This window comes from Macaca mulatta, chromosome 7 (genome assembly GCF_049350105.2).
Source record: "Macaca mulatta isolate MMU2019108-1 chromosome 7, T2T-MMU8v2.0, whole genome shotgun sequence".
Lineage (NCBI taxonomy): Eukaryota > Metazoa > Chordata > Mammalia > Primates > Cercopithecidae > Macaca > Macaca mulatta.
The window spans coordinates 177,453,907-177,467,345 of NC_133412.1; the positions used below are offsets into that span (position 1 = coordinate 177,453,907).

General features: G+C 42.4%; 1 protein-coding gene across 2 annotated transcripts in view; it reads left to right on the top strand.

The window, feature by feature from the left end:
* TDRD9 (tudor domain containing 9) overlaps positions 1–13,439 on the top strand; it is a 126,672-nt gene that overhangs the window by 88,910 nt on the left and 24,323 nt on the right. Inside the window, exons 21-27 of one of the 2 annotated variants that reach the window (XM_028851927.2) lie at positions 1,595–1,711; positions 2,895–3,002; positions 4,959–5,059; positions 9,004–9,177; positions 11,837–11,948; positions 12,845–13,057; positions 13,328–13,417. In XM_028851927.2, the coding sequence (XP_028707760.2) occupies positions 1,595–1,711; positions 2,895–3,002; positions 4,959–5,059; positions 9,004–9,177; positions 11,837–11,948; positions 12,845–13,057; positions 13,328–13,417 (915 nt within the window). The remainder of the gene's footprint in view (positions 1–1,594; positions 1,712–2,894; positions 3,003–4,958; positions 5,060–9,003; positions 9,178–11,836; positions 11,949–12,844; positions 13,058–13,327; positions 13,418–13,439) is intronic. The other variant, XM_077941899.1, reaches the window with a different exon arrangement.

Genomic DNA, 13,439 nt, shown 5'->3' on the forward strand with positions numbered 1-13,439 from the left:
ATTACAACTGGATATTGATTTTATTTTCCTGTTTGGAGGGACTATTTGGCCATAGGTCATTTATTTTGTTTTTAATCACAAAAGCAGTACATGTTCATGGCAGAGGCTGGAACGTGTTTCGAGGCCCTAAAGCAAGGCTGTGGTCATGGCTCTCTGCTATTCTGATCTCTAGGTGGGCACAGTTATGCTTTTGCACTGGTTCCCATCAGGGGTGTGTGTTTATAAACAGATCATGGAGCATATATGATTTTGTATTCTGGTATTTTCTATAAGTGTTATACTGTTCATCTTTAACATTACTTATTAATTAATTTCTAATAAGATGATTCTTGCCAGGCACAGTGGCACATGCCTATATTGCCAGTTGTTTGGTAGGCTGAGGCAGGAGGATCACTTGAGCATAGGAGTTCTGGGCTGCAGCGCGCCATGCCGATTTGGTGTTGCATTAAACTCAACACCGATATAGTAACCTCTTGGGAGACAGGAACCACCGTATTGCCTAAGGAGGGGTGAACCAGCCCAACTTGGAAAGGGAGCAGATCAGAACTCCTGTGTTGATCAGTGTGGGATTGTGCCTTTGAATAGCCACTGCAGTGTCTAGCCTGGGCAATATAGCAAGATCTCGTCTCTAAAAATAAATTTTAGGCCAGGCGTGGTGGCTCATGCCTGTAATCCCAGCACTATGGGGGGCCGAGGTAGGCGGATCACGAGGTCAGGAGATTGAGACCATCCTGGCTAACACGGTGAAATCCTGTCTCTACTAAAAATACAAAAAAATTAGCTGGGCATGGTGGGGGCGCCTGTAGTCCCAGCTACTGGGGAAGCTGAAGCAGGAGAATGGCATGAACCTGGGAGGCGGAGCTTGCAGTGAGCTGAGATTGCTCTCTAGCCTGGATGACAGAGTGAGACTCTGTCTCAAAATAATAATAATAAAAATTTTAAAAACATTATTTCTTTTTCCTTCCCTTCCTTCCCTCCCCTCCCCTCCCCTCCCCTCCCCTCCCCTCCCCTCCCCTCCCCTCCCCTTCCTTTCCTTTCCTTTCCTTTCCTTTCTCCTTTTTCCTTTCTTTTTTCCTTTCCTTTTTCCTTCCTTTTTCCTTTCCTTTTTCCTTTCCCCTGCTCTTTCCCCTGCCCTTTCCTGCCCTTTCCTGCCCTTTCCTTTTTTTTGAGACAAAATCTTACTCTGCCACCCAGGCTGGAGTGCAGTAACACGATCTTGGCTCACTGCAACCTCTGCCTTCTAGTCTCAGGCGATCCTCTCATCTCAGCCTCCTGAGTAGCTGGGACTACAGGTGTGTGCCACCACGTGCAGCTAATTTTGTATTTTTTTTGTAGAGACTGGGTTTTACCATGTTTCCCGGACTGGTTTTGAACTCTTGAGTTCAAGTGATCTCCCTGCCTTGGTCTCCCAAAGTGCTGGGATTAGAGGCATGAGTCACCGCACACAGCTAAAAGATGATTCTTAATTAGCTGCAGTGTTTCATTCCATAGATGTATTTATACTTTACCCATTGTGCACTTATTTTCTAGTGTTTTCAGTGCTCTGATAACATATGTACTTTTGAGACATCAGATTTCGATGTATTTTTCTTAGGTGGCTGAATTATACGAAGAATTGAAGACTAGAATCTCACAGTTCAACATGCATGTTGATTCTCGGCGACCTGTCATGGACCAAGAGTATATATATAAGCAGCGATTCATCCTACAGGTGTGCTGGAGTTTCCTGGATGGTTTTTTCCTGATTCTTTGTGCTTACAGGGTCTTGTGGTTGAGAAACCGCTTATTCCTGCTTTCTGATACAAACCAAATCTCAAAGGAGATTTTAGGTCCATAATGTTCACACTGTGTTTGGGAACCAGGAAACATTCTTGTCTTTCATAGTTTGCATTATTTGTTGAGTTGATGATTCATGTAGAGAGTATTTATTGTTTATTTTATTTATTAACATTTAATGGATTCAGACCCATTTCTAATTTCCAGGGGAGTGTTTCTTTAGAGTACCTGCGTTATCACTGCTTCAGGAGAGATCTTTTGTTTTAACTTTTAAGAAAGTGATGCTCTTTATATTTTTCAGTGTATGTAGCTATTCCCTTACACTGAAAATATTATTTTAACTTTGGAGCCATGGATTCGGATTACTAGTGGTTAGATGGAATGTGGCGAGCGGGAAGTGTGTCCTGGCCGGTGGAGACTGCCTCTGCTGTAGGGTTTCCTGGAAGGGTTGGCTGATGCATACAGAATCGGGTTTGAGGTAGATGCCTGTAAACTGGGGGTGCTGAATATGTGTGAGTGTTTTCCTGGACGTAAAATTGCTCTAAGGCTGGGGGAGTCTTTGGTGGGTGTGTTTCAAACTGGGTATATTTTTATTGAAGAAGGGACTCTTCACAGAGTGCATTTTAGAGGTGAATAGTGGATGCCAGCCTGCTGCCCTAAATCTAAGTGTTCCAACTGGAGTTCTTTCTGAACATCTGAGAGTACCTCGCACATGTGTGTGGGGAGAAGTACCTCCCCACCTTGAGAGTACCTCCCCGCGTGTGTGGGGAGAAGTGGAGAAAGTTGCCCAACCCTGGGGCTTTGTGTGTAGGAGGGTTTGTGTCCTTGTTCAGCTTGCCACTGTTTCCCAAGCCTCATTCTGAGAAGTACTTAAGCTCTTTTGAAGAAAGATATTTCTGTTAGGTGAGAAAAGTGTCCCTTTTTTAGTGTTTCTGTTAGATGAAATAACCAGAATTGTGACTTTCCGCTTGGTTGGTGGAAGGTATAGTTTTCTGTACAAACGATAACTGTCTTTTACATTTGTAGATGTCATATCATGCTGGGTTGAGATTAGTATATTGGTGAGAATAACTGATAAAACAATGCTGTTACTTCATGAAAATAAACTTCTTTTCCAGGTTGTATTGGCAGGTGCTTTCTATCCAAATTACTTTACTTTCGGACAGCCTGATGAGGAGATGGCGGTGAGGGAGCTGGCTGGCAAGGACCCCAAGACAACTGTAGTGGTAGGTGCTGGGGGCAGGCGTCCCTCCCTGGGGTGTGGTCAGGCAGAACGTTTTTGTTCTCTAATTGTTTCTATTTTTGTGAGTTGTAAGTGAATTTCCCCCTGGAGTGAATGTTAGGCTTGTTTGGCCTTTTCAGGTACATCTACTTGTCCCTCAGTCTCTTGCCTCCCTTTACAGACCTGGCCTTATAAGGAAGCCTTGAGAGTTTATACGTTCAAGGTCAATGCTGATTTGATCATGTGCTATTTTGAAGGATTTAAGGCACTTATAAGTTTAAGAACATTTTCTTAGTTCACAACTTCATTTCATACAGAATAAAATGTTATTGGTTGGCAGCTGAGTGCTGTGGCTTAAGCCAGTGATCCCCCGACCTGGATGCCAAACAGAACCACCTAGAGAGCGCTTATTTTATTTATATTTGTTGAAATTCAGATCTGAGGGCCCTGCGAGATCTGAGCTAGAAAGTCTGCCCTGGAAATCAGCATTCAAGTAGTGTGTATTTTGGGCATTTCTAATGATCAGCCATAGACCCTGACCATTGAATCAACATTTGCAACCCAGTTGTTTAAAGCCCAGCAGCAGAGAGAATCACACTGGAAGAAAGCATTTGAGACTGGACTGTTTCGGATTACTTGGTTCCAGTATGTGCCTCTATCTGATAAGGGGGGATGAGAAGCACTTGAATTTCCTTCATGTCATATCATAAACGCTCGGTCATTGCCAGCTTTTATCCTTATCCTGGTTATTGTTATACCACAGCTGTTAATCCTGAAGAAATAAATAGCTCATAAGGAAAGGGCACAGATGACTTGAGATTACAATTGGAGGTCTTTGATGAGCACCAAAAGGAGCTGGTGCTCATGCTGGAGATGAGAGAGCCAGCTGAGATACACTTGATACCTATGGAAGGGACAGTAAAAGGAAGTCATTAGTTTTTTATAGCTACTGAGAATCATTTGATTGGCACCTGTGCTCTTGCTGGCCGTCAGGTTTGACTAAGCTCTTTGCTTGGCTTCCTCTCTCACCCCTCTGCCCCTTTGTGGTTTTCTTCCCTCAGCTGTGCACAGTGGGAAGGGTTCTACAGGACTCTCCCTCAGACATTCAGCAGCTCTGCCTGCATCGCTCGAGCACTGGGAACCTAGTCTGGGGGCCCAAAATTACCTAGTGTGTATATCTTAAAAGCTACATAATAGCTAGCTTTACTTAGCACTTGAGAGACTGTGTGTTGGGTACTTTTTATTCTTCGCTGAGCCTCACTCCACCCTTTGAGTTGGGGATTTCTCATGCCATTCTCATTTCATGATGTGGCAGTTGGGTCTCAGGGCAACTCCATAACCTGCCTAAGGAGACATGTGGAGTGAAGAGACAGGATCTAACTGGATGCCTTCACTTACGTGCCTTCTGTCACGGAGCCCTGTGCAGAGCTGGGCTGGCACAGGAGTTGCCCTGGTCCAGAGGAAAGTATGGAGTGCTCTGCAGAAACCCAGCATGGTGCCTTGAGAGTTTATACATTAAAGGTCAATGCCAGTTTGATCATGTGCTATTTGGTCCTTCCACTGTGGTGATGGGGAAATATGCACTCCTCTTGTTAGTTAGACATTTTCCTTTAAAGTTTACATTCCCATTATTCCTTATGTAGAAATATGTTTTAAAAAGAAGTGTTTAGTAAGCTTGATTATTTTAAGGGAAAACAGAAGTAAACAAATCTTAATTTGCTTTATTAGACTTACACCATTTTAACAGGGGTAGAATTAGCCTTTATTTAACATATTTATTATAGAACTTAGAATTTAAAAGTCATTAAATGCACTGATATGTAGAGTTTATATATTATGGTTAAAGATAGCAAACTGTTTTTAGAAACTAAAACAGTGTACATCAGTTTTGAGCTTGTGACTGTTGAAACTGTTTTGTTAGCTCTAGTAATCTGCTCTGATTTTGTATTATATTTTACAGTTGAAGCACATTCCTCCCTATGGATTTCTTTACTATAAACAACTACAGTCTCTCTTTAGACAGTGTGGTCAAGTCAAATCTATTGTATTTGATGGTGCAAAGTAAGTATATTTTTGTAATCAACTGCAATTATGAAAGAAGCATAAAGATTCAAATGTTTGCAGATGCTGATTCTTAAAACTGAGTGCCCATGGAAATGGGTCCTCCTATGGGCTGCTGCAACTGGCTTTCAAAATGTAGCTTTGGTTTATCTTATGGTCAGAAGCAATTTATCTTCTCTTTCTGCTAAGTAACCTCCTAAAGGACTAGGCTGCTGGTTAGTGGTCAAGCGTGGTCACTCCAAGAAGGCTCAGTAACTCAGTGTGATGCTAAGGCGGATTCTCCTAAAGTGATCTTCTCTTTCACGCACTTGTCCTCAGATTTTCTCAGTGAGTCATTGGTAAGAGTTATTTTGTGGGCCATGAAGATGCTCCAGAATAGAGTGTATCTGCTTATAGTTGCCTAAAGCAGATATGTTTTGAATATTTTTGGAAGGCAAACATTGTAAAAACTCAATTTGGCTCTACTTACTGCATGTAAGGAGCAAATGGTGTGTTTTGGAGTATCACTCAGTTTTTATTTCTAACAGGAAATGTTTATGTACCAAAAGCCTAAAGTATGATTTTTAATTTTTAAAGTTAGAAATTTTTTCCAGTGTTCTATGAATGTTGATAAATTTTTATTTAACTTGACAAAGCTTTGTAAATAAGAACAAACACTTTTTCTTTAATGTCTAATTCACTCAAGTTGAACATTAAGCCCATTTTCAATTTGGGGTAATTCCCTCCAGCATTTTAAGTTCCATTTCTATGATTAATATATTGATTTTCTTTGTAGGCCTGTAAATGCCTCATGAGGCAAACGTACAACTCCCTAACAAGCAAAACCTTCCTAAGTGCTTTTAACAACTTAGAGAATTAATGAATTAAACTTGTAGTGTCTGAACTTTTCTTAAATATTCTGATGTAAATTATAGTAAGATAGTAAGTCACATATATAAAGTAGCTTACTTAAAGCTGGAATCACACAGCTGAACTAATTCCTGAATATTGTGCGTCCGCTTACCTGGGTGAGGTTCCAGTTCTGCGTGAATGTTCCTTTGACCGATTTGAGGGTCAGAAGTCTTGGCTCCCATGAGAGTGCAGCATTTTTGTTCACTCATCTTTATGACTGGATTGAGATCTGTGTTTGTTTCCTGTTCTTCTTGCCTGGGACTTTTTGTTTTGTTTTGTTTTGTTTTATTATTTTTATTTATGTATTTTTGAGACGGAGTCTCGCTCTGTCATCAGGCTGGAGTGCAGTGGCACAATCTTGGCTCACTGCAACCTCTGCCTCCCATTGCCTGGGACCTTTTTTTATAGGTGTTTATAGCTTTTACATTCCTCACATTTCCAGCTCTCTAGTCGTAATACAAATGTCATGCCAGTTTTTTTGGGGAAGTAACAGTATTCTTTCTGGTTATACCAGTACCATTTCTTGGGATTCAAGTATTTAAAGGCAAAGGAAGATATAGTGATTAAAAGAATAAGAACTGTATTTCTTTTGGCATAGAGCAGGGGTGACTTTGTGTAGACTCTGAGGTGCCAGGGGTGCGTGGGCAGATGGGCACAGGTGGTACCTGGGCATATCATGTTCTCCCATAAGAAGCTTTCAACTTCGTGGTAGGAGTGGAGAGTCAAATTAGTTTCACAGACATTTGCCTGCTGTGAGAAGTCATGGGAGAGGCCCAGAAGGTTAGAAGAAGACGTTCTATTTGAGGCCCAATATCAGAGCAGTAACATTAATTTGAGACTTTCTTGGGTGGACGTTGGAGGGTTGTGAGGCCTCGGGCTGGTGCAGTGTCCACTGCAGAGGTGGTACCCGCAGGGTCAGGGTAGTTTTCCAGCAGGAGGCAGGCATGAGCTGGATCTTGATGGTGGAAAGCCGAGACTGTGCACACGTAGCTGGCAGCCATTTGGGCAGAGCTGCTCCGTGTCAGATGGAGTCTGTTGTGAGGAGGTCAGATGCTGACTTTGGGACAGGCTTTTGGCAGATCGATGAGTGCGAACGTGACTAGGTGGGCACTTGGAGACGTCTGAGTGTTCTGTCCAGAACCATGTTTCATGGAACTTACTCAGGGATAAGCGGAGGTCAAGACAAGAGAAGAGGCCGGCCTGGAGTCTTCACAGTAGTCCAAAGCGGAGGTACTGAGATATGGAGGCAGTATGGTGGTGGTTGACATGAAAAGGAGCCAACAGATGGGAAGGAGAATGGCTTGGATTTGGCTGGTCATTGCATGTGGAGGGCAAAGAAGAGAGAGGAGCCCAAGAGCATCTGGCTTTCTAGCCTGGAAGCTGGGGAGGATGGAGCTTTGAGGAGCAGATGCTGAGGTCTGGAGTTTAAAATTACTTCTACGGAGTCTTAGGGGAGACTCTGAAGAAGGGAGATAAAGCAGAAGTGCATGAATCAGGTGTGAAAGGAAAATGCATGCATGTATGAGTGAAGAGGATGGGGCCTGAAGGAGGGCAGAGGAGGGCGGAGTGAATCAGGGTCCATTCATGTACCTACTCCACACACCTCCCTTGCTGGGCATCTTTCCAAACTGCTCAAGGTGTACATTTCCAGGAGAGAGCTCACTACAGGATGATTTTTATAGTAGAGGAAGGGGCCCAGGTCTGTTTATGTGGCTCTGTGATGATGTGGGAACCCAGGGGCATTAGAACGTGCATACATAGCAAGGTAAACTTGATGCTGTCTTCTTTCTGCCTGGCACGTCCAGCAGGCACCTTTTGCTCCATGCCTGCTGCTCATGCCCCAGAGAGGGGGCTGGAATGGGACACTGAAATATAGGCTGAGGTAAGGGAGGGCATTTATCAACATTACTTGGTGTTTTATTCTGTTCTCGCAGTGCTATAAAGAAATACCTGAAACTGGGTAATTTATAAAGAAAAGAGTTTTAATTGGCTCATGGTTCTGCAGGCTGTGTAGGCTGCTGCTTCTGGGGAGGCCTCAGGAAACTTACAATCATGGTGAAATGTGAAGGGGAAGCTGGCACGTCTTCCATGGCTGGAGCGAAAGGAAGAGAGCAAAAGGGAGGGTGGTGCACACTTTTAAACAACCAGATCTTGTGAGAACTCACTAGCACAAGAACAGCAAGGGGGAAATTGCACCCATGATCCGGTCACCTCCAACTAGGCCCCTCCTCCAATATTGGGGATTAGAGTTCAACATGAGATTTGGGCAGGGACACAGATCTAAACCATGTCACTTGGCAATAAATTTAACGGTTTCGGCCCAGGCGCTGTGACTCACGCCTGTAATCCCAACACTTTGGGAGGCCGAGATGGGCAGATCGTGAGGTCAGGAGATCGAAACCATCCTGGCCAACATGGTGAAATCCCATCTCTACTAAAAATACAAAAATTAGCCAGGCATGGTGGCATACACCTGTAGTCCCAGCTACTCAGGAGGCTGAAGCAGGGGAATCTCTTGAATCTGGGAGGCGGAGGTTACAGTGAGCTGAGATGACACCCCTGCACTGGCGACAGAGCGAGACTCCATCTCAAAAAAAAAAAATTAAAGAAAAAATGATTTCATGGTTTTTTTGAAGGGGAATTACAAAGATCACTGTGTTACACATTTGTGTGGTTTTCTATGTTTTATTTTATGGTAAGAAAGACATTCTATTGTAATCATGAAAATTATTTTGCAATTATGAAAGTAATTATGAAGTAAGATTTGTTTTTGCCCCAAATTCCATGTGACTTTAGTCTTTATTCTGCATTATATTATACGAGGATGATACTTGGTTTTGGTTTAATGACATGTCATTATAACTTTTATTTCTCTTAAATTAACAATTTTCCATTGGAGAAATTAATACATGTTATTAATTATAGATTGAAGAGTTACTGGCATTTTGAGGAGAGATGTGACAGAATTTCTCTCTAATCTTGAGAGAAATGAATATGCAGTTTTTAATCAGATGCCTGATAAATTTATTTTTAAATTTACATTTGTGGAACAGAGCCTTTGTGGAATTCTCACGAAATCCAACAGAGAGATTTAAAACCCTTCCTGCCGTGTATATGGCAATTAAGATGTCTCAACTAAAAGTTTCACTTGAACTCAACGTTCATTCTGCAGAGGAAATTGAAGGGAAGGTGCAAGGCATGAATGTCTCAAAGCTCAGGAACACAAGGTATTTTCAGGAGGGAGGTGGCAGACATGCTCTACCTGCTTTCACATATTCAGATACTGTTTTTAAATGACTATTGATCTGACCTTGCTTCAGCTTATGTTAAAAGCACTGGCTGGCCGGGCACGGTGGCTCAAGCCTGTAATCCCAGCACTTTGGGAGGCCGAGACGGGCAGATCACGAGGTCAGGAGATCGAGACCATCCTGGCTAACACAGTGAAACCCCGTCTCTACTAAAAAATACAAAAAAATAGCCGGGCGAGGTGGCGGGCGCCTGTAGTCCCAGCTGCTCGGGAGGCTGAGGCAGGAGAATGGCGTAAACCCGGGAGGCGGAGCTTGCTGTGAGCTGAGATCCGGCCACTGCACTCCAGCCTGGGCGACAGAGCGAGACTCCGTCTCAAAAAAAAAAAAAAAAAAAAAAGCACTGGCTTGGCTGGGTGTGGTGGCTCACCTCTAACCCCAGCACTTTGGGAGGCCGAGGCAGGTGGATCACTTGAGGCCAGGAGTTTGGGACCAGCCTTGCCAACATGGTGAAACCCTGTCTGTACTGAAAATACAAAAATTAGCTGGGCTTGGTGGCACACGCCTGTAATCCCACCTACTCGGTAGGCTGAGGCAGGAGAATTGCTCGAACCCGGGAGGTGGAGGTTACAGTCAGCCGAGATCACACCACTGCACTCCAGCCAGGGTGGCAGAACAATATACTGTCTTAAAACAAATAAATAAATAAGTAAATAAATAAACAAACAAACAAGCACCGGCTTTGTGGTCGAGTGGACCTGCCGTTGTATCCTGGTTGCGTCATCTCCTCACTCTGTGCACTTGGGCACATTACCTAACCTCTCTGAACCTGAGGGTTTTTTTCTGTTTAATAGAAATGATACCGGTCGGGCGAGATGGCTCATGCCTGTAATCCTTGTACTTTGGGAGGCCAAGGCGGGAGGATCACTTGAGGTCAGGAGTTCAAAACCAGCCTGACCAACATAGTGAAACCCCATCTCTATTAAAAATACAAAAAAATTAGCCAGGCATGGTGGCGGGCACCTGTAATCCCAGCTACGTGGGAGGCTGAGGCAGGAGAATCACTTAAACCCGGGAGGCAGAGGTTGCAGTGAGCTGAGATCACGCCACTGCACTCCTCCCAGGGCAACAGAGCGAGACTCAGTCTCAAAACAAACAAAAAAAAGAAATGATACCTATGGTACAAGGCTGTTGAGAGGATTGAGTGATATCATTTATGTAATTTTTAGTTAAATAGTAGGGATTAAATCTAATGTTAATTTCCTTTCTTCCTGGATAGGATTATGCATTTTGTTTTGCAAATTCTCTTTTTAAGTATTGTGGAATATTCTTTGTCTTCAACACAGCAATCAGTGGGACATAATGGAGATGCAGCTGGGAGCACCTAGTTGCTTACCAGAGTAAGCTGCCCTTCGTTGCCAAATAGCATTTTTGACTCCCACCCAGAGAGTGGTTCAGGGATAGAGCTGTCTGTAGGGCTGGTCAGCCCAGGGCAGGGGCACTTGCTGCATGCAGCTGGCATCACCCTGGTGGATCTTCTCTTGGACCAAACTGAGTCACCCATGGTATTTGTGACAGACTGCTTGCCTTTTGGCCATATCCCCATAGTCACATATGTGGGAAGTCTCATTTATTATTTCTTAATTGTAGAGTTTTCAGTTTTGGGAGGAATTTAACAGGAATCTGAGGAGTTGGTGGAGGAAGGGAAATCTGTTCCATCTGGTTTCACCCAGTGTGTGACTTTTGGTTTCTGAGAGTTTGGGAGTGTAGTGGGTTCAGTCCTTCATGTAGAGAAGACCTGTCCTGCTCTAGTGAGGTCAGACTCCGCTTACTTTTGTCATTAACGCCGGGGAGTCACTCATTGAAAATGGGTCTGGAGATCGGGAAAAGAGTTGGATCAAGATCTTTCTTATAATTCTTTCTCTTCGCTTTAGAATAAAGTGTTAGGAAAGGAAATTTTTATTTTCTATCAAATTTGTCTTTTGTATTCAGAAGTTTAGCATTTACTATCTTATTGCCTTTAAGGGAAAATGATATTTTGGGGGTTTATTGGAAAATCATATGTGTGTGTTTTCTAACATAGCATTGAGCCAAGCATGGATTCTTATAGTTTTCTAAAGGTCAAGGTGCACATTTGAAAACACAAGTTAGGAAACACTGTAGGTCTGAGATTTAGAATTTATCTCAGACCTTGAAAGTCTAAATTTAATAATTTATCCATTTATCTTGATAATACCTTGAAAGTAGATATTCTCTGACAGTCTTGGCCTTCACAATTATATACTACCTGGAAGGTATATAATTATATACTATATATAATTATATGTATAGTATATATAATTGTATATAATATATAGTATGTAATTATATATTACAATTATATACTACCTGGTATGCAACAATTATATACCTGGTAGTATATAATTGTTGGGGTGTGTACCCCTTCCAGAGCCCTTCAAAAAGCCAGCAGAAATTCATGTTTGAGATGAAATCAAATTTGTCATCTCTGGCTTAGGTATTTTATTGAAATGTTCTTTTCTTATAGAAATATTAGAATAGTTCAAGTGATAATTTCACTTATGTAAATGTGTTTTCTTTGTAAAACTTGATTTTTATTTTATTAAAAATTCGTATTATTTAGGGTGAATGTGGACTTCCAGAAGCAGACGGTAGATCCTATGCAAGTCTCATTTAACACATCAGACAGGTCCCAGACAGTTACAGATCTCCTTCTAACTATTGATGTCACAGAGGTAAGGATGAAGTAATTGAGCTTTTCCTCCTTCTTAAACTAAAATCATGTTGTATATAGGAAGTTTACACACACACACACCCCCCCAACACACACACACGCACATACACAGAGAGAGAGAGAGAGAGAACTCATGCACCTTGGTAATCTTGTTAATGGGGGTGAGCTTGAATTATCACTGTACTTGTTAAATTGAAATATGGCTAAAATGGAAATTGAAACATACTTATTCTAGAATCAAAGTTAATTTTTAAAATATCAAGTACATTTAAAATGCTGCAATAAATCAGATGTGACAAGATACATGTTAGAGGTAAAAAAAGTGTGTATATTTTTGAGACAAAGTATTGCTGTGTTGCCCAGGCTGGAGTGCAGTGGCACAATCTCCATTCACTGCAACCTCTGCCTTCTGGGTTCAAGCGATTCCTCTGCCTCAGCCTCCTGAGTAGCTGGGATTACAGGTGTGTGCCACCATGCCCGGGTAATTTTTGTGCTTTTAGTAGAGATGGGGTTTCACCACATTGGCCAGGCTGGTCTCGAACTCCTGTCCTCAAGTGATCTGCCTGCCTCTGTTCCCAAAGTGCTGGGATTACAGATGTGAGCCACTGTGCCCGGCTGAAATGATTATGTGACCTCAGAACCTTTATTTATGTAAGAATGAGTCTTGTACTGCCAAGAAAAGGATATATTTCACACATTTCCTTACCTTAGTTCACCAGGGGACCCCCCTCTTTTTGTCTCATAAACACCTGTCAAAAACCTGTAGAATACTTATGTTCCGAGGATTATGCTGGTGAGATGTGCAGCACAGGGTGTCAGCCCTGTGATTCAAGCTCATTTTCCTCCTTACGAAAGTCCTTTCTAGATTTCATCTCTGCTGCTCCTCTTCCTTTTTAGGTGGTTGAAGTGGGACACTTTTGGGGATATAGGATTGATGAAAAAAACTCAGAGATTCTGAAAAAGCTTACTGCTGAAATCAACCAACTGACGTTGATGCCCTTACCCACTCACCCACATCCAGACTTGGTCTGTCTGGCACCTTTTGCTGATTTTGGTAAACAACGCTACTTTAGAGCTCAAGTCCTTTATGTTTCTGGAAATTCTGCTGAGGTAGGTTTTTCTATAATAAGTCACTGGTAGGGAAATGAGACTGACACATAGCAGTTTATCAAATATCTTTTATAATTATAGGTGGAAATTGAATTTAAAATAATTGCAGTTAGCAAAGTAGTCTGTTTCCCTCATTGATATGTGGATTTAGGCTCAGGTCACTAATAATTCTGTAGTTATAGGATTAGAGCAGACTGCTGCATTGCTGTGGCTCAGGTGTGGCATTGTTTTTGACCCTGTGTTAAAGTGTGTACTTGCTTTATTTTCTAGGTATTCTTTGTAGATTATGGCAATAGGTCTCATGTAGATCTACATCTTTTGATGGAGATTCCCTGTCAATTTCTTGAACTTCCCTTCCAGGTAAGATAGAGAAGACTCTCGG